Source organism: Oncorhynchus kisutch, linkage group LG29 (genome assembly GCF_002021735.2).
Source record: "Oncorhynchus kisutch isolate 150728-3 linkage group LG29, Okis_V2, whole genome shotgun sequence".
NCBI lineage: Eukaryota > Metazoa > Chordata > Actinopteri > Salmoniformes > Salmonidae > Oncorhynchus > Oncorhynchus kisutch.
Window position 1 is genome coordinate 26164560 of NC_034202.2, and position 22814 is coordinate 26187373.

At 42.8% G+C, this 22814-nt stretch overlaps 1 protein-coding gene across 8 annotated transcripts; it reads right to left on the reverse strand.

The window, feature by feature from the left end:
* Window positions 1-1713: 1713 nt before the first annotated feature.
* LOC109873946 (oxysterol-binding protein 2) lies at window positions 1714-20867 on the reverse strand. 8 transcript variants are annotated; one of them, XM_020465647.2, is made up of 16 exons: window positions 20202-20314; window positions 19120-19251; window positions 18841-18901; window positions 18032-18237; window positions 9351-9601; window positions 8920-9088; window positions 8488-8611; window positions 8159-8228; window positions 7573-7707; window positions 7227-7472; window positions 6986-7106; window positions 6732-6835; window positions 4962-5057; window positions 4695-4879; window positions 4277-4497; window positions 1714-4115 (listed from the first exon to the last, which is right to left on the reverse strand). In XM_020465647.2, exons 3-16 carry the CDS (start codon window positions 18897-18899, stop codon window positions 3973-3975), a joined length of 2130 nt encoding a protein of 709 aa, XP_020321236.1. In that variant the 5' UTR covers window positions 18900-18901; window positions 19120-19251; window positions 20202-20314; the 3' UTR covers window positions 1714-3972. The 8 variants fall into 8 exon arrangements, with proteins under 8 accessions (XP_020321236.1, XP_031665168.1, XP_020321237.1 ...); XM_031809308.1 differs by having other exon boundaries at window positions 18032-18901; XM_020465648.2 differs by lacking the exon at window positions 19120-19251 and having other exon boundaries at window positions 20202-20313.
* Between the last annotated feature and the right edge of the window lie 1947 nt (window positions 20868-22814).

A 22814-nucleotide genomic window follows, 5' to 3' on the forward strand; every position in this document is an offset into this window, starting at 1 on the left:
GACCGAACATCCCCAACTTCTTCTCCACCCAACCTTTACACCACATATGGATCTCCCTGAAGGCATGGATCCATGCTCTCCAAAAATCTTACTCCCACTTGGCCAGAATCATCTTTGCCATCATCAGGACAAGGCTCAAATTCGATGGTCTTCACCGCACCTTCCACCGCAGTTAATTCATCCTCACTCTCCTCACATTCAATTTTCTTCTGTAGCTCTTCCAAAAGTTCTGTGTGATCCTCCACTCCATATTCACTCAGAACATGTTCCACTTTTATCCTTTTTTTCCTACCCCCCACGTCATGTCCACACCAGGAGCCACTGTCTGATAAAACGATCCCCCTCTCTTTGTTTACTGGGACAGTAACAAAGAAAAGTTTGCCTCAGCCTAGACAAGAGCTCATGCCTATAACTTTTACAGTGGGCTAAGCTTAGGTAAAAACTACAGAAAACATCACACACTCACAGCTTACTTGCTTTGCTTGCCTCTTAGGGCTATCCAACTTATATCTTTGACACTTATGCGTTGCCCACGTTGGTCACTGAACAGTATAAAATATCAGTCTATGGCCATATGGCTACATGTCTAGATAGAAATAGGCCTCACCTAGAAACCTGCCGATAGAGAAGTACGGAGGAGCTGCAGAGTGAAACACATACTGAAATGCAACTGAGAGGAATAAGAAGCGTTACTTTATTATGCAGTGTCAGCATATACAGCGCACTTCCTCTAAAGGCGTTTTTATATAACACTTAATAAAACATGTCTGCACAAATATGAATGAACCTAAACAGAGCACTCAATGTGCACAGTGAACAAATGTTGATCTACTGACTGTATTAAAAAACAAACAATCCACCAATGCAAATATAGCACATGGGACAGAAATCACAGTGAGATTGTTCCCCCCTTTACCACACCACCTTGCATTCCCACCTCTAGTGAGGAGTTGTATGTGAAAAACAGAATGCATGATACTCTGCCTTAGTTTGGAACATTCTGTTCTCAGTGTAGAATACAATACAGATGTTATCTAGCCAGTGAGCACTACACCACCGCCTTAAAACAGCCAAAAGGACTGTATGTTGACTGATCAGCAACAAACTGTCCAAACTTTCACATTTGTTCAGATATAATTACTGTAATGCTTAATTACAAAATCATATTTTATAAGAAGACACAGGAACACTAGGATATTCCATTCTCTAAGGTTATCCTAGGTTATGTAATCCTAAATTCTGTGCCATATTAAGCATAACATCTTATGGTTGTGTATGTACATCCAGGATATTTCAAATCATGGTATCATGTGAACAAGGCAATTACCTATTCACTGTTTGCAATGCAATTGCATTTTCATTTTTCTAATCATATCTATAGCCTAACACATGAACAATTGTATTTGAATTATTAGACCACCTGAATACCACTTGTAGCCACACCAATCAGCTTTCAAGCCATACTATGCTTGAATACTTACATGGCATTTTACAATTCAAGCCCGATGTCAGAATGAAGCTTTTTTAAACTTTAAGTGAACATGGCATTACATCAGCAATATAAAAATGTAGGCTATTGTGGCACCTGCTGGATGTAAGTGCAACTGCAGCAACATTAAAAACAAAAAGTATTTTTCATCCTCAGGTTGAGGTCAGTTGAAGACGAACATTTATCATGATTACAAATCTGGCAAGCCAATAAAATGCACATAATTAGATTGAATTGCTTTTATTGAGTGGTACCTTGAATACATGTGTGCTAGAGCCAAGATAACGTCAAACGAGTAATGTGGAGTGTGCAGCCCCATCAGACCGGCTAGCCCAGATCAGACAGACTGTCTCAGGGGAAATCTCCTCTTGGCTTGAGTCTTCAACTTGTCTAATTTATTTTTCATCTATGTCTTGAGTTGAGAACTGCATGACACCAAAGCTGGTTACTACATTATAGACCATCTCTGATAACACTGTGGATGTTTACAAAGACCACATTGAGACAGTTTGTTTGCTCAAGCAAAAAAAAGTTAATTTTCGAAGACCTAGGGCACAAGAGGTGAATTCACACGATGTTCTTCTGTGAGTGAAGTCTAGAAACAGCTATTGAGGCTAATGCCTAATTAATACTAGGCAGCAGTGCATGAGCACATTAAACCATGCATTAGCTACAAGTGGTGCCACAACACTGGTCTGAGTTCATTGATGGTGCATGTTTAAATGCCTGCAGTCAAACACAAAGATGTGTAATAATTGGAGTACACACCTCCTTTGCACTGTGCAACTCGACATTACACGTCCTATAGTATAATTCAGACGATTTCTTAATATTTAAAAAAATATATAAGACATTGAAACATTTCATTGCACAGGGTGGAATCATTTGTTAAGATTTAACATTTTGTCTGTTCATAATGCACCCTCATCAACATTTGAGAAATCAAGACATTAGAACACAATCGATATCGTTTACGAATGATCATAATCGTGGGTAGCTTCTTACATACTCAAAATTCCCCTACAGTTTTTGGTCTGTACTAATCTCTCATGGAAAGACGCATGTAACATAACTGGTAAAGACTTTAGTTCTTGGTTTCTGAGATGAGGTCTGTACAGATCAAAAGTATTCAGTGATATCAGCGTCCACTACATGGGTGTTTTCATGCACTGCAGAAATGCACTGTTAAGTTACACATCTGGGGAGTGCCTAGCTGTTGCAACGGAAGGAAACACTGGCACTGCACAATGTTACATATAGATATGCACAGTTACATATAGATATGCACAGTTACATATAGATATGCATAGTTACATATAGATATGCATAGTTACATATAGATATGCATAGTTACATATAGATATGCATAGTTACATATAGATATGCACAGTTACATATAGATATGCATAGTTACATATAGATATGCATAGATATGTAAAGTATTCGAAACATTAGGAACACCTGCTCTTTCCATGACACGGCATCCAGGTGAAAGCTCTGATCCCTTATTGCTGTCACCTAAAAAAAATCTGCTTCAAATCAGTGTAGCTGGAAGAGAGGAGACAGGTTAAAGGAGGATTTTCAAGCCTTGAGACACGGTTTGTGTATGTGTGCCATTCAGAGGGTGATTGTGCAAGACAAAATATGTAAGCGTCTTTGAACAGGGTATGGTAGTAGGTGCCAGTCACACCGGTTTGCGTGTGTCAAGAACTGCAATGCTGCTGGGTTTTTCATGCTTAACAGTTTCCTGTGTGTATCAAGAATGGTCCACCACCCAAAGGACATCCAGCCAACTTGACTCAACTGTGGGAAGCATTGGAGTCAACATGAGCCAGCATCCCTGCGGAACGCTTGACACATTGTAGTCCATGCCCCAACGAATTGACGCTGTTCTGAGGGCAGCAGGTGGTGCAACTCAATATTAAGAAGGTGTTCCTAATGTTTTGTACCCTTGGTATATATTGGAGATAGTTGCTCAGACTGGAACAGGACATCCTAGAACCAAAACACAACCTCTTTCACTTTCCCCCCTACTTATCCATACAATTGTCCCAATATTATTCTATAATATTATACACTTACGGTAGTTATTACCTTATTACCAGATCAATGGGGCACCAGGCACCACTAGACATACCACCTCAAATAAATATGGGTTTCCATGCAATAACTCTATTTTGTAACTCTTAATCAAAATATCTCAAATAGGTTATCTCTCTAACTTACTCTGTTGCGCCACGCACGCACACACACACACACGAGGCCATGCTTGCGAAACACACTGGTCAGTGATGGGGACAGAGAATGTTCTTGAAGTTTGGCATGGAGGGCTCCTTCTTTCTGGAACACAAACAAATACACACACATGGACAAAGAGTTGGCCACATGTCAATGTGTTTGCAGCATGTGGACCCCTCCCTCTGCTTGTCCATCAGTCCCTCAGCTCTGCCCTCCAGTGATGTCACAGTCCCAGGGGTGGAGCCTTAGAAGATCTCAGGGCATTGGCTCCAGTCCTGTTTGTCTTTGGCCTCCCAGTATCCACCCCTGTACACGTAAGTGCTTTCCCCCGTTGAATCATCTGTCCTCCTCTCAAACCACAGTGGCTGGAAGCCCTCGATGTCTTGGCCTAAGGAGTCAGAGACACAAACATACACATATGTAACTCAATATGGGTAACATCTTGCTGACATACACTGTATTGCAATTGTCACACTTTTGCTTCCTAGTTTCTATACTGTAATCTCTCTTGAGATGTCCTTTATCAAGTCCTTCCACTACCCTCCTCACCTTCTTCCAGGACCTGTGTTGCTTGTGCCTCCCTCTTCCTCCTCTCCAGCCTTTGTCGTTCCTCCAGACGCTGTTTGTGGGCGTTGGCCTCGTCCCAAAGCCCCTCCTCCATCAGCCGTTGGTCGGGCCTCAGGCGGCTGTCAGTCGGAGCCACGCCCTCCTCAGGCTCGTTCAGTGTCAGGGCCAGGGAGGAGAAGAAGTGCATGTTCTCAGAATTTTCCCTGGGGAGTGGAGAGAAAACACTGAGGTGAAACAGATAGATAGGATGGACAGAGAGGGAGAGGGCGAGGAGCGACGGGTAGTGATGTGGGAGTAAGAAGTGTCGCAAGGATGCAAGAGGAGAGGAAGCAAAATGGTTGTATAAATAGGTTTACGTGCTTAAGGCTGACTTGATAATATGCAGGCAGGCTGATCTTACGGGAGAGTGTATTTCTTCCACAGCACTTTGGGCTGGAGGGTCTGATAGAGGGTCTTCTGTTTGCCCTCTGACCCTCCACATCCCCGGCTACTCTCCACTATCTTGGCGCTCTCCATCTTGTCGTCCCAGGTACCAGACATAATGTGATGGGCCGTGCCCTCGCTATCTGCTACCACACCTGTCACCTGGAGTCACAACATCAGAGGGAGGGAGGAGACATTGAGGATGTGGGAAGGACTGCCTCTGTTTCTAAAACCATAGATTTACCTTGCGTGAGAGGTCTCTGGAGAAATAACTGTAAGGGACAAACTTGAGGTGGCAGGTGTCCTTGGTCCTGTGGTTGACTATTTCAATGTCCCCAGACTACAAAGAGAAAAACACAGGTTATTTATCCCATGCCACAGGCTGATGATTCTCCTGGTGGAAATTAGCTTCAGCATTATCGACACACGGTCAACAATATCATTACAAAACACTTCTGGTTTATCAATGTTAGCAATATATCATAATCATTACTATTGGTGTCATTAATCATGAGAGACAATGTTGAGAGTGAGGACAGCAAAGCAGGACAGGGAGGGATGGATAGATGGGAAAAAACAGATTGGATTGTGTTTTTGGCAAACATGGAGACCTGATGATTCATGCAGACATAATGAGAGAGAGCAGAGTGAGGCAGATTCTCTACAACACCACCCACCACAGGAGGCTACTGACGGGAGGACAGCTCATAATAATGTCCGGAATGAAGCAAATGGAATCAAACACATGGAAACCATGTTGTTGTCTCTGCCTGGCCGGTTCCCCTCTCTCCACTGGGATGATTTTCCTCTAACCCTATTACAGGGGCTGAGTCACTGGCTTACTGGTGCTCTTCCATGCCGTCCCTAGGAGGGGTGCGTCACTTGAGTGGGTTGAGTCACTGACGTGATCTTCCTGTCTGGGTTGGTGCCCCCCCTTGGGTTGTGCCGTGGCGGAGTTCTTTGTGGGCTATACTCGGCCTTTCTCAGGATGGTAAATTGGTGGTTGAAGATATCCCTCTAGTGTTGTGGGGGCTGTGCTTTGGCAAAGTGGGTGGGGTTATATCCTGCCTGTTTGGCCCTGTCCGGGGGTATCATCGGATGGGGCCACAGTGTCTCCCGACCCCTCCTGTCTCAGCCTCCAGAATTAATGCTGCAGTAGTTTGTGTCGGAGGGCTAGGGTCAGTCTGTTATATCTGGAGTATTTCTCCTGTCTTATCCAGTGTCGTGTGTGAATTTAAGTATGCTCTGTCTAATTCTCTTTCTATCGGAGGACCTGAGCCCTAGGACCATGCCTCAGGACTACCTGGCCTGATGACTCATTGCTGTCCCCAGTCCACCTGGCCGTGCTGCTGCTCCAGTTTCAACTGTTCTGCCTGCGGCTATGGAACCCTGACCTGTTCACCAGACGTGCTACCTGTCCCAGACCTGCTGTGTTCAACTCTCTCGAGACAGCAGGTGCAGTAGAGATACTCTGAATGATCGGCTATGATCGGCCACCGTGCTTCTAGACCTGCATTGCTTGTTGTTTGGGGTTTTAGGCTGGGTTTTTGTACAGCACTTTGAGACATCAGCTGATGTAAGGAGGGCTTTATAAATACATTTGATTTGATTTGTTTGATGTATTCGATACCATTCCACCCCAGTCATTACTGTGACCCCGTCCTCCTCAATGAAGCTGCCTCAACCTCCTGTGCCGCACTTCATTTGATCACTCTTTTGATGCTGAAAATTGTCATGCGCCGCAGGAAATGCAGAACAACTTTGTGTTTTACATAAATTCACTGAAGACCCACAGTTACATTAAGAGTATTGCACTTTTCATGCAGCCTACTTTTGGCCAGCCAATAGCCCAACCACCAATCAAGCACCATTAAGGACTAAATGTTCAAATCCTGTTGCTGCAGGATTACATAGCTGTGACAATATAGGTCATCCTACATCTGTATATAAACAATAGGGACAAACAGACTGTATACAAATATACAAACACACATTACATATGTGAGACACTCACCTGGTCAATCCACAGTTTTCCCACTATGATGTTGTGCACCGTGGAGGTGACTTTTCCCCACACATAGTGATTCCCACTGGAGTGGAACTGCAGGTGGATGCAGCCTAGAGAGAAAGATAATTCAAATAAACAACGTTATACAAAATGTCTAATTAATATGGATTTGAAATAGCTATGTGACATGATTCTGTATATGTAACCAGTATTTAGTGCATATTGGAGGACAATGTACATACTGGGTATGCACGGCTCACCTAATGGCATTACAGAGATGTATTTCCCTCTGAACTTGCTGTCGATAGTGATCTCCTGCCACAGGGTCCAGCCTCGTTGTGACGTCACATGGTGGGCGGCGGCTGGGGGGTGGTGACTGACCTGAGAGAGCAGGAGGAGGAGGGTGACATTGTCATTAGTGCGTGGGCCATTCTGTTTGTCTCTGTGCATCTTAGACATGCTTCAGAGAGAGAGCGTGCCGGGGTGTTCGTTGTGTCTGACCTGTTCGCAGATGGAGCGGTAGCCGAAGTCATCCAGCCGGTCCAGCTCGTAGGTCTCCCCCAGCAGGGGGTTGAAGGGCTTGGCAGTGCGGTGGATGGTGGTGGAGTAGGAGGACACAGAGAAGGCTGCCACCAGGCACATCTGCTCCAGGGACGATTCGCAGCGAGACGCCCGGTCCAGCAGGTCACTGTACTCTAGATCCTCAGTTAGACGCTGCAGCATCGACAGGGGCTCGTTGAAGTTTACCTGAAGTCACAATTGCAGGCAGACACACATTGGAGTTGCGTCCTGCGTTTAATACACAAACACTAGTACAGACCGTATAATCACTTCTCGTTTCTCTTACAGGCATGGGGATCTTGGACAGCTCCTTGCCGATGCAGTTCTTCATGATGCTCCACAGGTTAAGGGAGTAGTTGGGTTTGTTTGGGATGCGGCTCCGTCTAACTCTACGCAGCTGGACGTTGTTGGAGCCAGAGTCCTGAGGAACACATGCATGGTCAACCACAGTTAATCAGGTAAGCAGAGGTATTACAGGATAGACCTCAACAAATATTATTTCACCCTAAAGTATTGTATCATACAATCCCTGAGGCAGGGCTCCCCAACTGGTGTCCCACAGGCACTTTTATTTGGCCCCCCAAGTTTTCTGAGAAAAAAACGTATTCCCACACATAATAGAGACACGTGACCGTATACAAATGTAAGCAAGGTTTAAATTTAATTTCTTGTGGTTAATTTGCAGTTAATTTACAATAATACAAATAATTTGTAATTAGGTTCCGGCCCCCCGACCATATACTCATGAAAAACAAATTGGCCCGCAGCTGAATCTAGTTGATGATCCCTGCCCTAAGGTAAGATAACCTTGCCTATGATTTACTAAACCTCTGTATGTAAAGAGGTGGTAAAGCATAAGACTGCAGACTCACATTCTCATTGTGGCTCCATTCACTATTGGGTAATCCTCCACTCATTATACTCTGGTTACTGCCGGAGCGTCTGAAACACAAACACACTACAACTACCATATACACAAAACACAGTCAAATGAATTCATTATACATAATAAAGCCTAATGAATTATGCTAGCATCGTCATATTACATAGCTACATGAATGAACTCTACTTGGCCCCATGATCAGTAGAGATCAGGTCAGTGACCTGGACTGGTTCTGAATCCGATGCAACACATGTAATAACTAATGTTTCAACAGCAAGCTTCCTTCATCAGGGTTTCATCCCAGTGACCCTGACTGACCTGTGCTGGGTGTGGTCAGAGGCGGTCACTGTGATGAAGGCAGGGGAGTCCTCCATGGCATCAAAGAACTCTGTGTCTTCATTCTCATCACTGGCGTCACCCTCCTGCGTTCTCTCACCTCCGTCTGCCAGGTACACAGGATAATTACAGTTTGAGTTAGGGTGTTTTGTTTGTGTAGATCTTATTTCTCAAACCGGAGTGCATTTATGCTACAATAAATTAAATTCTGAAAGATAAACCAGCAACATCCCACTATGAATGCAGTGCCAGGGATGACCAGAGGAGGGACAGTTTCTTGTGAGATTCCAATCCATAACAAGCAATAAACTGCACCAAACTACCTTCACGGTAGGAGCTTAAACCATTGAGTGTTTTCTAATCTTAATCAAATATGAGAGAACAGACTGGTGTGTGTGTGTGCGCACCTCTGACCTGGGTGTGTGCTGGGAGCCTCTCTCCAGGCCCTCTCCAGGCTGTTGTGCTGCTTGGCTAGCTGTTCAATAGTCTCCTCCAGATGGTGGCGCTGTTCTCTCTCATACTGCAGGGCTCTCTGCCACCTCCGGCTGTGTGTCTCTGCTACGTCCAGGAAGTCCCTACAGGCCTGAGACCATACAGAGGAGAAGGCAGCCACAGAGGTGACAATATATCAATGACACCTCTAAAGTTACAGAGCATAGGTACAACACTCAGTCCAATATAATAAACACTCCTATTGATCATGGCATTAAGAGTTCTTATTGTTGCATTGATCAAAGCAGTAGGATGACTACTAGCATTGGTTATACTGAAAAATCGATTGAAGTAGCCAGTAGGTGCTGTACTGAAATGTTGGCAAAGTGTTAGCAAAGTGAGTCGGTCCTCACATTGATCATAGCATTGGAGGTGATGCGGAAGAGTGTGGCACGCTCGTTGACAGTCTTGAGTTTGTCGGTGCCGTCAGTGGCCGTGCGCAGGTCCTCGAGCTCGCTGAGGGATCGCTGCAGGGCGGCGCCGTGCTTGCCGATTAGCTCGTTGCAGGTGCTCAGGTCATCCAGCTTACTGGCAAGGGTCTTCAGAGCCCCCTGGGTCAGGGCTCGGTCAGGCTGGGGCACAGGGGCCTCGTCTCCAGAGTCATCTGTACAGACAGAGGGTGGTAGGGATGGTTAGAGGGAGCAGCACTGAATTTGTTCCATTCATTCAGGCATTTGCTTACAAAGCCATATTCTTAAAATAGCATTGACTCTATAAATCTGCAAGTGGAGAAGACATGATGATTGATTTGAAGGGCGGAATGTGTTCTTTCCTTTCGTGCCCTCGGACGGTCATACAGTTTCCATTATGGACGAGAAGATGAGGTAGAGATACTGTAGACAATTATAGTTGTGATGCAGGCAGAGATAAAATAACTTATCCCTGACAAAGAGATATGGAAACAAAGATGGAGAGATTCTACAGAGATGTGAAGTTATGGGAATAGATTGAGAGTGTGAGACGGAAAGAGAGATCAACCGTTGTGACCCCCTCCCGCCCCGACAGGAAGCTATGAATTACATTTCTATGGTCGCTGTGGAAACACAGGCCCAAGCAATTGGAGGACCTAGTTATTTTTAGCAGTGGAGGGAGAAAAACGATGACGCACTTCACTTCCCTCCGCTCCTCCCCCGTGTTGGTACCATCAGTCACAGGCAGCAAGAGGAAATAAATCGCCCAGTACCAGCAGAGGCAGACATATTCCTGGGGTGCAATCATTATGTGGATTTTAATGAGCTCAGAGAGAAAGGACAGGCGGAACAGACAGACAAGTCTCTCAGTGAGAGCAGCAGTGTTACAGACATCTCAGAGCTGCTGGAGCCTGGTGTCTGAGACACCCGCCACGGTCACCTAGATCTCCACAACTCTGCCATCTGCATCCTACAACAACAAAGTAATCTGGAGTCCTACCCTGTAGACTAGATTATTGACACCTCATAACTTGAATCCTACTGTTCACTGGTAGTCTAGAACATTGGACAAGATGGAACGCTAGAGAAAACAACATTGTAAGACCCTTACACTTTACATGGTGCCAGAGGCATCAAAAAGCCCCAAATCAGAACAACTCAAATTATAAACAACCCTTGCTGTCTAGAAATAAAAGCTAGGCTACTCATCTCTATATCGACAGAACTTTGCCAAACTCAAACACTACTGTAGCGTGAATCCAGTGGTTGTAAGTAAATGTCAGAATAAACCATGTAAATATCACAAATACCTACAATAGATCCTACCGTAAAAACACAGATCTGGGCCAAATCCATCAGCTTCTGCATTTGCCTGCTTCATGTGACATGCATGCATATATAAGCTACCATCTCCCAGGCAGGTTGTCTGACTCAAGGCCAGTGTCAGGCAGAGCATCCTTGGAGCGCCAGACAACAGTGAAGGACTCCCATGCTGTTATTAAAGAAAAAACTCAATCATGGAAAGTGGATTTATGAGCTCTCAGGGGAAGATTAAAATGAGAGTGAAAACTCCTTCAGACATCTGCAGTGGTCTGATGAAACATATACAACACATGGGGAGAGAGACAGATAAGAGCACCCAGGAGAGAGAGAGAGAGATAGATCTCTCTCTCTCTCCTCTGACAGCTGCTCTACCAGTGCACAATTGTTTTAGCATAGTCACCAAACCTGTGACTCTGAATAGAAGCACACCCATCCTAGGAAATGTCTGTGATAATGTAGCCTAAATGCACTGTGATAATGTAGTCTAAATGGATTGTGATAATGTAGTCTAAATTAACTGTGAGTAATATCTGCTACACAGTAGAAGGAGATGAAGAGGGCTGCATGGTATGTCTGTGCGATCGTTAAGTACACATCATCATCTGTCATGTGTGGGAGTCAGAGGAAAGCATGTCAGCAGATAATTGATAGAGATGGCCATGACTCATACATCTGAATGACTCATGTGTGACAGTGATCCGCCCCTACAGGTGATGGAGAGGGAACCCACAATGGGGATGGGCAAAGGAAAGATGCCAGGAGAAGGAGTAAAGAAAGAGGAGAGACAGGTGGTGTGAGCTACTGTAAGGTGTTACGAGTGGACACTTACAGTGCCTTCAGAAAGTATTCCCACCCCTTCACTTTACCAAATGTTGTTGTATTACAGCCTCAATTTCAAATGGATTAAATTGAGATTCTGTATCACTGATCTACACACAATACCCCATAATGTTATTAATTAGGCTTTGGATGGTGTATCAACGCACCCAGTCAGGCGTCCTTCCTAACTCAGTTTCAGGAGAAGAAGGAAACTGCTCAGGGATTTCACCATTAGGCCAATGGTAATTTTAAAACAGTTACAGAGTTTAATGGTTGTGATGAGGAAACTGAAGATGGATCAACAACATTGTAGTTACTCCACAATACTAACCTAATTGACAGAGTGAAAAGAAGGACGCCTGGGGTCTCCATATTTTCAAGCATAGTGGTGGCTGCATCATGTTATGGGTATGCTTGTAATCATTAAGGACTGGGGAGTTTGTCAGGATGAAAAAAGGAACAGAATGGAGCTAGGCACGGGCAAAATCCTAGAGAAAAACCTGATTTAGTATGCTTTCCACCAGACACTGGGAGATTAATTCACCTTTCAGCAGGACAATAACCTAAAACACAAGGCCAAATCTACACTGGAGTTGCTTACCAAGAAGGCAGTGAATGTTTCTGAGTGGCCGAGTTATAGGTCTGACTTAAATTTACTCAGTGCTGTAAAGTACTTAAGTAAAAATACTTCAAAAAGTACTACTTAAATAGTTTTTGAGGGTATCTGTACTTTACTATTTATGACAACTTTCTAAAGACAATTATTTACTTTTTACTCCATATATTATCCCCGACACCCAAAAGTACATTTTTAAGACTTAGCAGGACATGAAAATGGTCCAATTCACACACTTATCATGAGAACATCCCTGGTCATCTCTACTGGCTCGGATCTTGCGGACTCACTAAACACAAATGCTTCATTTGTAAATGACGTCTGAGTTAGAGGTCAACCGATTATGATTTTTCAACGCTGATACCGATTATTGGCCGACCAAAAAAAGACGATACCGATTAATTGGCCGATTTTTATATATATACTGTATATATAATAACAATTACAACAACACTGAATGAACACTTATTTTAACTTAATATAATACATCAATAAAATCTATTTAGTCTCAAATAAATAATGAAACATGTTCAATTTGGTTTAAATAATGCAAAAAACTAAGTGTTGGAGAAGAAAATAAAAGTCCAATATGTGCCATGTAAAAAAAGGTAATGTTTAAGTTCCTTGCTCAGAACATGAGAACATATGAAAGCTGGTGGTTCCTTTTAACATGACTCTTCAATATTCCCAGGTAAGAAGTTTTAGGTTGTAGTTATTATAGGACTATTTCTCTCTATACCATTTGTATTTCATATACCTTTGAATATTGGATGTTCTAATAGGTACTTTAGTATTGCCAGCCTAATCTTGGGAGTTGATAGGCTTGAAGTCATAAACAGCTCAATGCTTGAAGCACAGCGAAGAGCTGCTGGGAAATGCACGAAAGTGCTATTTGAATGAATGCTTACGAGCCTGCTGCTGCCTGCCACCGCTCAGTCAGACTGCTCTATCAAATCATAGACTTAATTATAATATAATAACACACAGAAATACGAGCCTTAGGTCACTAATGTGGTCAAATCCGTAAACTATCATTTCGAAAACAAAACGTTTATTCTTTCAGTGAAATACAGAACCGTTCCGTATTTTATCTATCAGGTGACATCCATAAGTCTAAATATTGCTGTTACATTGCACAACCTTCAATGTTATGTCATAATTATGGAAAATGAATTATGGTCTTTGTTAGGAAGAAATGGTCTTCACACAGTTCGCAACGAGCCAGGCGGCCCAAACTGCTGCATTTACCCCGACTCTGCTTGCACAGAACGGAAGAAAAGTGACATGTTAGAAATTCATGTTAGCAGGCAATATTAACTAAATATGCAGGTTTAAAATATATACTTGTGTATTGACTTTAAGAAAGGCATTGATGTTTATGGTTAGGTACACATTGGTGCAACGACAGTGCTTTTTTCGTGAATGCTCTTGTTAAATCACCCGTTTGGCAAAGTACGCTGTGATTCAATGACAAATTAACAGGCACCGCTTCGATTATATGCAACGCAGGACAAGCTAGATAAACTAGTAATATCATCAACCATGTGTAGTTAACTATTGATTATGTTAATTGATTGTTTTTTATAAGATAAGTTTAATGCTAGCTAGCGCCTTACCTTGGCTCCTTGTTGCACTCGCATAACAGGTAGTTAGCCTGCCACACAGTCTCCTCGTTCCGTGCAATGTAATCGGCCATAATTGGTGTCCAAAAATGACGATTACCGATTGTTATGAAAACTTGAAATCGGACCCAATTTTTTACATTTTACCCCATTTTCTCCCCAATTTCGTCGTATCCAATTGTTAGTAGTTACTATCTTATCTCATCGCTACAACTCTCGTACGGGCTCGAGAGAGAGACGAAGGTCGAAAGCCATGCGTCCTCCGAAACACAACCCAACCAAGCCGCACTGCTTCTTAATTAACACAGCGCACATCCAGCCCGGAAGCCAGCCACACCAATGTGTGGGAGGAAACACCGTGCCCCTAGCGACCTGCGTGCAATGCACCCGGCCCGCCACAGGAGTCGCTAGTGCGCGATGAGACAAGGATATCCCTACCGGCTAAACCCTCCCTAACTCGGACGACGCTAGGCCAATTGTGCGTCGCCCCATGGACCTCCCGGTCGTGGCCGGCTGCGACAGAGCCTGGGCTCGAACCCAGAGTCTCTGGTGGCACAGAGACCTTCGGCCACCCGGGAGGCCGAAATTGGCCCTAATTAAATCGGCCATTCCGATTAATCGGTCGACCTATAGTCTGAGCGTTGGAGTGTGACCCTGGCTATCCATAAATACATTTTAAAAAATAGAATAGTTTGGTTTGCTTAATATAAGACATTTGAAATTATTTATACTTATAGTATAGTTTAGCAATTACTTTTACTTTTGATACTTAAGTATATTTAAATCCAAATACTTGTATATTACTTACTGAAGTAGTATTTTACTGGGTGACTTTCACTTTTACTTGAGTCATTTTCTTATAAGGCATCTTTACTTTTACTCAAGTATGACAATTCTGTACTTTTTCCACCACTGAATCTAATTGAAAATATGTGGCAAGACCTGAAAATGGTAGTGTAGCAATGATCAACAACCAATTCGACAGAGCTTGAAGAAATCTGAAAATAATAATTGGCAAATGTTACACAATCCAGGTGTGGAAAGAGACTTACCCTAAAAGACTCACAGCTGTAATCGCTGCCAAAGGTGCTTCTACAAAGTATTGATTCAGCAGTGTGAATACTTATGTAAATTAGATATCTGTATTTAATTTTCAATAGATTTGCATAAATCAAGGGGTATGAATACTTTCTGAAGGCACTGTAAATCAAGGGGTATGAATACTTTATATTGATGGGTTGGCGGGACTTTTAAACATCTTACCAAAATTATGACCAGGTCGGTTGGCGGAAATAAAAGTACAGGCTTTGTTGCCGGTTTCAGATATAAAGGAAAGTCGGCAAAAACCTGGCGGCATGTTAAAGTTGCCAGCAAAACGTCTTGCTCTGCTGCAATCATCTAAGACAACTGGTGTGTCCATCTATCATCATCTAGAATCTAATTAGTGAAGACCTCTGTTATAATCATCAGATCACACACACACACACACACACACACACACACACACACACACACACACACACACACACACACACACACACACACACACACACACACACACACACACACACACACACACACACACACACACACACACACCTTCAGTAAACACCAATCGGATTAACTTCCCCTGGTACAAAACAATACCACAACAACAATAACAGCTCCTAAATATGGGGGCAACTCTTCAACGGTGCCCAATCTCAGTGACCAGGGAATTAAAGCAGAGATCATGAGGCTAATACCCAATTAAAATCCACAGCTCTGCGAGAGGAATGATGTTTACTATTATTGCACCACAAGTGTCCATTGTCCTATATTACTGAAGTTTCAGCAGTTTCTGGGCCATGGGCGAATGGAGAATCATCTAAATGGGTTCAGATCCTACAAATGCTGTTCAGTGACTTAGCGTAGCTTCATTTGCTACATCTGTTTGGCCGCATTGACCATAGCCACTTGCCAGGTTGTTATTGTAAATAAGAATATTTTCTCAACTGACTTCCCTGACTCATGTAAGAATTTGTTCTTAACTGACCCATTAAATAAAAGTTTAAGTAAACAAACAGATGACTTTAAAGTTTATGCCCATGTCCATAAACACAAGCATACACAAGCATACACAAGCATACACAAGCATACACAAGCATACACAAGCATACACAAGCATACACAAGCATACACAAGCATACACAAGCATACACAAGCATACACAAGCATACACAGGCACCGCTGGGGCGGCAGGGTAGCCTAGTGGTTAGAGCGTTGGACTAGTAACCGGAAGGTTGCAAGTTCAAATCCCCGAGCTGACAAGGTACAAATCTGTCGTTCTGCCCCTGAACCCCTGAACAGGCAGTTAACCCACTGTTCCTAGGCCGTCATTGAAAATAAGAATTTGTTCTTAACTGACTTGCCTAGTTAAATATAGGTAAAAAAATAAATAATAATAATTTAAAAAACACAGACAAACCCTTCAGAGGCTAAGAGTACTGTGGAACGAAACAGAGGCACAACCCCTCTCCTATGAATGAATGCAGATCCCTGAGAAAATCAGTCATAAATCCAATCTGTAGAAAAACGTGCATTACATGTATTACCACCATCTGTCATATCTAGGTCAGTTCAAATCAGTAAGGAGCTAAAGATAGATCTCTGACTGAGCATTGCCTCAAAGAGAAGCGGACACATTAAAGATGCCAAATAACATTTAATAATCAGTTACTCACATTTGTTCCAGTGTGCAGCTGATAAATGAAGTCTACCCCACTGACTGTCAAAGTGAATTACCATGAGGACACAGTACCACACAGGGAATGAATCCACTCACAAATACACACACCAACCCCTCCACTATAGCTAACTTGACAATTATTTCCTCAATATAGTTATTGCAGGTAATAAATACTTACAGAGGAAAACTCATTAGGAGGCTGCACTGAATCTCTTTCTCTACAGTGCAGATAGAGAGAAAATAGTCTTAATGGAAATATGAAGCATCTCTCTCCCCATAGCAGTGGGAGGAGGAGTATAAATGCTGGAAGGTCACTTCATTCAACTCCGGCTGTCGTCATACTCAAAAAGGGAGGGGTATGGAGAGAAAGAGAGAGCAAGTGTGTGAGGGAAGATAGAAATTAGATGTAGAGCCGAGAGAGAAGAGAAAGAGAGATGTCATTACAAGCTGTGCCCTTGCACCATCCTTCGCAGTCACCCTCTTTTCCACAAGCTCACTAAGTGCATATCAGAGAACTGGACTTAAACCAGCAATCGGTGGAGACAGCTCAAAACTACAGTTCAATCAAGAAAATGAATTCTCAAGGACACCAGAGCAGTGCCCACTCTTAGCAATGCAATTAGCAAAAAAAGCCACACGATAGCTTGTTGAAATGACTGATAAGTGACAGTCTCCATTGGAGGTTTTTAATGGAACAGAACCAACCACAAGAATTATATTCAAATGTTGCATTATACGGCAGGGTAGCCTAGTGGGGCGGCAGGGTAGCCTAGTGGGGCGGCAGGGTAGCCTAGTGGGGCGGCAGGGTAGCCTAGTGGGGCGGCAGGGTAGCCTAGTGGGGCGGCAGGGTAGCCTAGTGGGGCGGCAGGGTAGCCTAGTGGGGTGGCAGGGTAGCCTAGTGGTTGGTTAGAGCGTTGGAGTAGTAACTGAAAGGTTGCAAGTTCGAATCCCTGAGCTGACACGGTACAAATCTGTTGTTCTGCCCCTGAACAAGGCAGTTAACCCACTGTTCCTAGGCCGTAATTGAAAATAAGAATTTGTTCTTAACTGACTTGCCTAGTTCAATAAAGGTAAAATAAAAAATTGAGAAAACAGGAACACTTGTCCCAAACGGTCAACATTTATTGAGCAAGCCACCTTGTGGTTGATTGCATGAATGACGCTGGTAACCTTGACACGGAACGCTACATTATAAGATTTGTTTACCTCGGGTGCCTAACCTTAAATTCCAAAAACAGAACCTGCAGTTAATGTCCCAATATACATTTTCACCTCCAATGAGACAAGGTAAAGGTAAGGTAAAAGGTCAAATATCCTAGTCTCAATACTTTTTCATAATGTAAATTCAAATTATTTTCAAAAGGGTCACAAATCACTGTGTCATGTACAGCAGTAAAGCCACAAATCATAGTGTTGTCATAATTTATTTTGAATGTAAGCTAAACATTCTTCACCCACTCTACCATTTAAAAACATCCCAATCCACTCAAACATTTAATTTTCCACTGTCTCTCACCTGATTGGTGCATCATGTGACTGGCGTTGGCCTTAGCCTGTTGGAGGGCAGAGACCCAGCGCTGACTCTCCCCATCTGAGGTGGCCTTCAGGTGGTAGCTCCGCCCTCCGCTGGTTAGCACCAGGTGGCACGCGTCACCCACTTCAATGTGTGCCGTGGTCAGGGAGATGGTGCCACGGCAAGTGTGGGCCATCTCTGCCTGAGTCCTAATGCACAGAGACGCACACACACCAACACACGTACACACACAGAGACAAGGGAAGAGTCTGCTGACTAAATCTAGTTCTAGAGACAGAAATGTCACAACACGGCACACACACATGCACACCACACAAATCCAGCCACACACACATGCAATTATTTATATTTCATAGGAGTACAGTATCTCATGGTTTGTTACACCTGCACCTACTTGAGCATAGCCGATGTGAGTGCTAGGCAGTGTATTTGTGTGTGCATGTCAGTGCAATGTGCATGCGTTGGTTATGCCAGGGCATTTAACTCTTTATTCTGTGCTGGTACTCAAAGAGTTCAGTGACATAAACACACATGGCAGAGCAGTCATGCATTCCCATCAAACACTGTAGGGCAGCCAGGGAAAGTGGTGATGTCCAAGTGTGTCTACACACACCTCTGACAAATACCTCACAATGAGTGCATAACAGTCTGGCTGACATCCCTCTTAACTGGTTTTAGGGAACTGTGCCTAACAACTGTGAAGGCCGTTACTGAATTAGAGGACCACACGTTCTAAAAGCATCAGATAAAACATGTCAGACATCTTATACATCATAAAGAAATGTAACGACCTAGGTGGGTCTCGTAGGTTGCTACATAGATATGCAGTGTCGTACGCGCTGACAGTCATTCCTGTAAAATAACCCCCCACCCACAAAAAAAAGCTATTCCAATATGAATCTCACCTAAAATATTATTTACAGCTTCATCTATAACAATTATCTACATGAAATGTGCAAATGTCATCATATATGCAACCATAAATATAGACTCATTGGTCAGTTTATTAGTTACACCATCCTGTTCACAAAAATGTGAACAGTATGGCTAGAATGGGCAAAACGAGTGACCTAAGCGACAGAGCGTGGTATGATCGTCGGTGCCATGCGCGCTGATTCCAGTATCTCAAAAACGTCCGGGCTCCTGTGCTTTTCACGCACGGCAGTGTGCGACAAACAAACGTCATCCAGTCAGCGGCAGTCCTGTGGGCGAAAACAGCTGTTGAGAAAGAATTGCAAGAATTGTGCAAGCTAACAGACTGGCCACAAACAGGCAAATAACGGCGCAGTACAACACTGGTGTGCAGAACGGCATCTCGGAACACACAACTCGTCGGTCCTTATCATGGATGGGTTATTGGAGCAGATGACCACACCAAGTTCCACTCCTATCAGCTAAAAACAAGAAGACATGGCTCCAGTGGGCATGTGATCACCAACATTGGACAATTGAGGAGTGGAAAAACATTGCCTGGTCCGACGAATCCCGGTCCCTACTGCCTCATGCTGATGGTAGAGTCAGGATTTGGAATCAGCAGCATGAGTCGATGGCACCATCCTGCCTAGTGTCAAGAGTACAGGCTGGTGATGGTGGTGTAATGGTGTGGGGGAGTCCCTTGATACCAACTGAGCAACGTTTGAACGTCACAGTGCACCTGAACATTGCCTCCATAACAGCCTGAATTATTCGGGGCTAAGGGGGGTCCGACCAAGTACTAGATGTGTGTACCTAATAAACTGTCCACTGAGTGTATATTCATTCATTTAGAATCTGATACGTTTTTTTTTCCTGCTTTTGCCTAATTGTCTCCCACACATTCTGCATTTATGCCCAGTCATTGACTGACTAGAGAAATGCCTTACTGTGGGATGATGCTCATCATGGCATGCTGTTCTCAATTGCCAAATATCTTAACAGACTTGTTTTGGTGAGTAATATTGGTCCAACTACAGCAGTTCTAAAGTCACCTGTTAACGTTGCTGCATTTATATTAATTATGCACGCCAAGCAGTCTATAGACTGTCAACTACATGATTCATCTGAAATTACAGTCACTATGGGATTGGTTCTAAACTGCACTTGACTTTGCATTAACGCAGCTAGCTATCTAACTAGCTTTCTAACGGTAGCATAGCTAGCTGCTAGCAATTACCTGTAATATGACAGAAGGCCGTTGCTAAGGACAAACCACCGGCGTTGGTAGCCCTTCAAGTAGTTAGTCCATTTATACAGCCAGCCTTTGTAGGTGTCAGACCCCACAGGTTGCCCCCCTGAAGAAGTAGGGGAAGAAAGCAAACTCTTCCCCGGTTCACTCATTTGCACCAGTGTCAGCGGTAGATGGAGTCAAAGGAATCAACACTGCAAAGGAATCAACACTGAGCTGCTAACGTTAGCAGGCTACTAGCTAGCGCTGGAGGGATGATACTGCTAGCTAGCTTGCCTATGAACGACCGCGACACCGTACCCATGAAGTAACGTCGAATAGGTAACCCACTGTAGTTATTTACTAGTAGTTCAGCTAGACGGAGTGGGGCTACCACGGCAATGGAAGCCGTGTTTAGCTCGCTTGATTCTCCCGAGCCAAGCGTTCAGCACTGATCCTGATGCGAATAGGGGAAGAAACGTGTGTGGCGTAGATGCTCGGCCAAGTCCAACACTGGTTTATGACAAAGACTGTCTATTATATTGACAAGATATTCGAGTAACCGCTTTAGCAAAGGAAATACATGTCCTCAAAGATGGGAGGAAGCGAGATCAGTCTGCGGTCCAAACACGTTATTTTTTACCCCTCAAACCCTCGCCACTTTCCCTCCGGGAATTCCCGTCGAAACCGGATGCAGTTTAATTGCCATTTTAAGTGGAGGTCCAATTCACGAACGTTACCCCCAAAGCGTCTGGTCTATATCTTAACATTAATAAATGTGAACTCATAGCTGTCAAAGATTGTGTGACACCTTCATATTACGGTATTCCAGTAAAATAAGAACTTACATATTTAGGCATAACCATTCAAAAGGATCAGAAGTCTAGAGGCTTACTAAATTATTAACCATCTTATTAAAAGGAGGGACTTATCTTTAAAAGGTAGAGTCCTAATAACCAAGGCTGAAGGTATCTCTCGACAAACATATGGTGCTCTATCTTTATTTCTTCACAGTAAAATACGCAAGGAGATTGACCAGATGCTTTTCAACTTTCTTTGGAGAAACCGTACCCATTACATTAGGAAAACTGTTGTAATGAACACTTATGAGAATGGTGGACTGAATTTTCTGGACTTTACTACTTTAAATAATACTTTTAAGATCAATTGGATAAAACAATTCCTAAGAAGACCCACTTCTATCTGGAATGTTATTCCTCATCATGTCTTCTCTACTTTTGGTGGCCTTAACTTCATGTTGTTTTTCAATTATAATATTGACAAAGTTCCAGTGAAACTTTCTGCTTTTCATCGGCAGGTTTTCTTATCATGGTCCTTAATTTATAAACACAATTTTTCTCCACACAGATATTATATATGGAATAATCGGGATATATTGTATAAAAATACTTCTTTGTTTTTAGAATATTGGTTCCAAAATAATATCCTATTGGTGAGCCAACTGGTAAATGCAGAGGGTCTTTTACTCAGTTCTAAGGAATTCTTATCACTTTACAAGGTCCCTGTAACACCTAAAGATTTTGCAATTGTTTTAGATGCCATTCCCTCAGGTGTTGCTATGTTATTCAGGAACGTGTCAAGACCTGACCCTCAGAGCCTACCTTCTATTGACCCTGTTGACTCATCAGTAGGAAATATTTGTTTCTCTTTTGATCCATTCAACAACAGAGCGATACGAACCTTGTTTCAGCAGGATGTTGTATCTATACCTTATGCCATGCCTTATTGGAATGGATTTTTTGATCATATCTGTTGGAAAAAAGGTTGGATGTTGCCACACACATACCTACTTGTTAGCAAAATTAAGGAAGTTTCCTTTAAAATTATTCATAAATATTATCCTGCCAACCACTATATGAAGAAGTTTAAGGAAAACATCAACTCAAATTGCTCCTTTTGTAATGACCACCCAGAAACAGTGTTGCATTTTTTTGGCATTGTATGCATGTAAGAAAACTGTGGCAAGACATCAGTAGGTTTATAATTTAACACATTTATGAAGATTTTACACTATTGTGGAGAGATGTACTGTTTGGATTCTTAACATACGTTAGAAATAAGCTGAAACATTTTTATGTAATTAATTTAATTATTCTTTTGGCCAAATTTCATAGACACATGTAAATTTACAAACAGAAAACCACATTTTCTTACCCTACAAAAATAAATTGAACTTTATTTTAAGACGGTTAAATGCTCTACCAACAAAAAAGCTGTTAGAATTGTAAGTATATATATATATATATATATATATATATATATATATATATATATATATATATATATATATATATATGTCCCTTAAGGTCCTTGTGTAATTGTAATGTGATATTGTACCCCCTAGCTCGATTGTCCATTGTTTGTAATCTATGTATTCTTGTGTTCCCCCATGTGCTTTATGTATTGTTTTGTTAATAAAAAATAAAAATAAAGTTACCCCCTCGGCCTTTGATTTAGCTCGAGGGAGCGAGTGAAGAACTTTGATCACTTGTGGGGTTGATAAGACCCACAATTCAATCCAAACTGCAGTCACCTGTCAAACAATGGTGGCCGCGAAGTGTCAAATGTAAACAACAAAGCTACATTTTCAGGAAAGTCAGG

What these genes read in the sequence shown, in the direction of transcription:
- LOC109873946 (XM_020465645.2), bottom strand. Translation starts at nt 20,365, where the DNA reads ATGAGTGAACCGGGGAAGAGTTTGCTTTCTTCCCCTACTTCTTCAGGG. An exon ending in TCACATGATGCACCAATCAG is followed by an intron (nt 9,602 to 18,031) that starts GTGAGAGACAGT and finishes CTGTCTGTACAG; the next exon opens with ATGACTCTGGAGACGAGGCC. An exon ending in CCTCCAATGCTATGATCAAT is followed by an intron (nt 9,089 to 9,350) that starts GTGAGGACCGAC and finishes GTATGGTCTCAG; the next exon opens with GCCTGTAGGGACTTCCTGGA.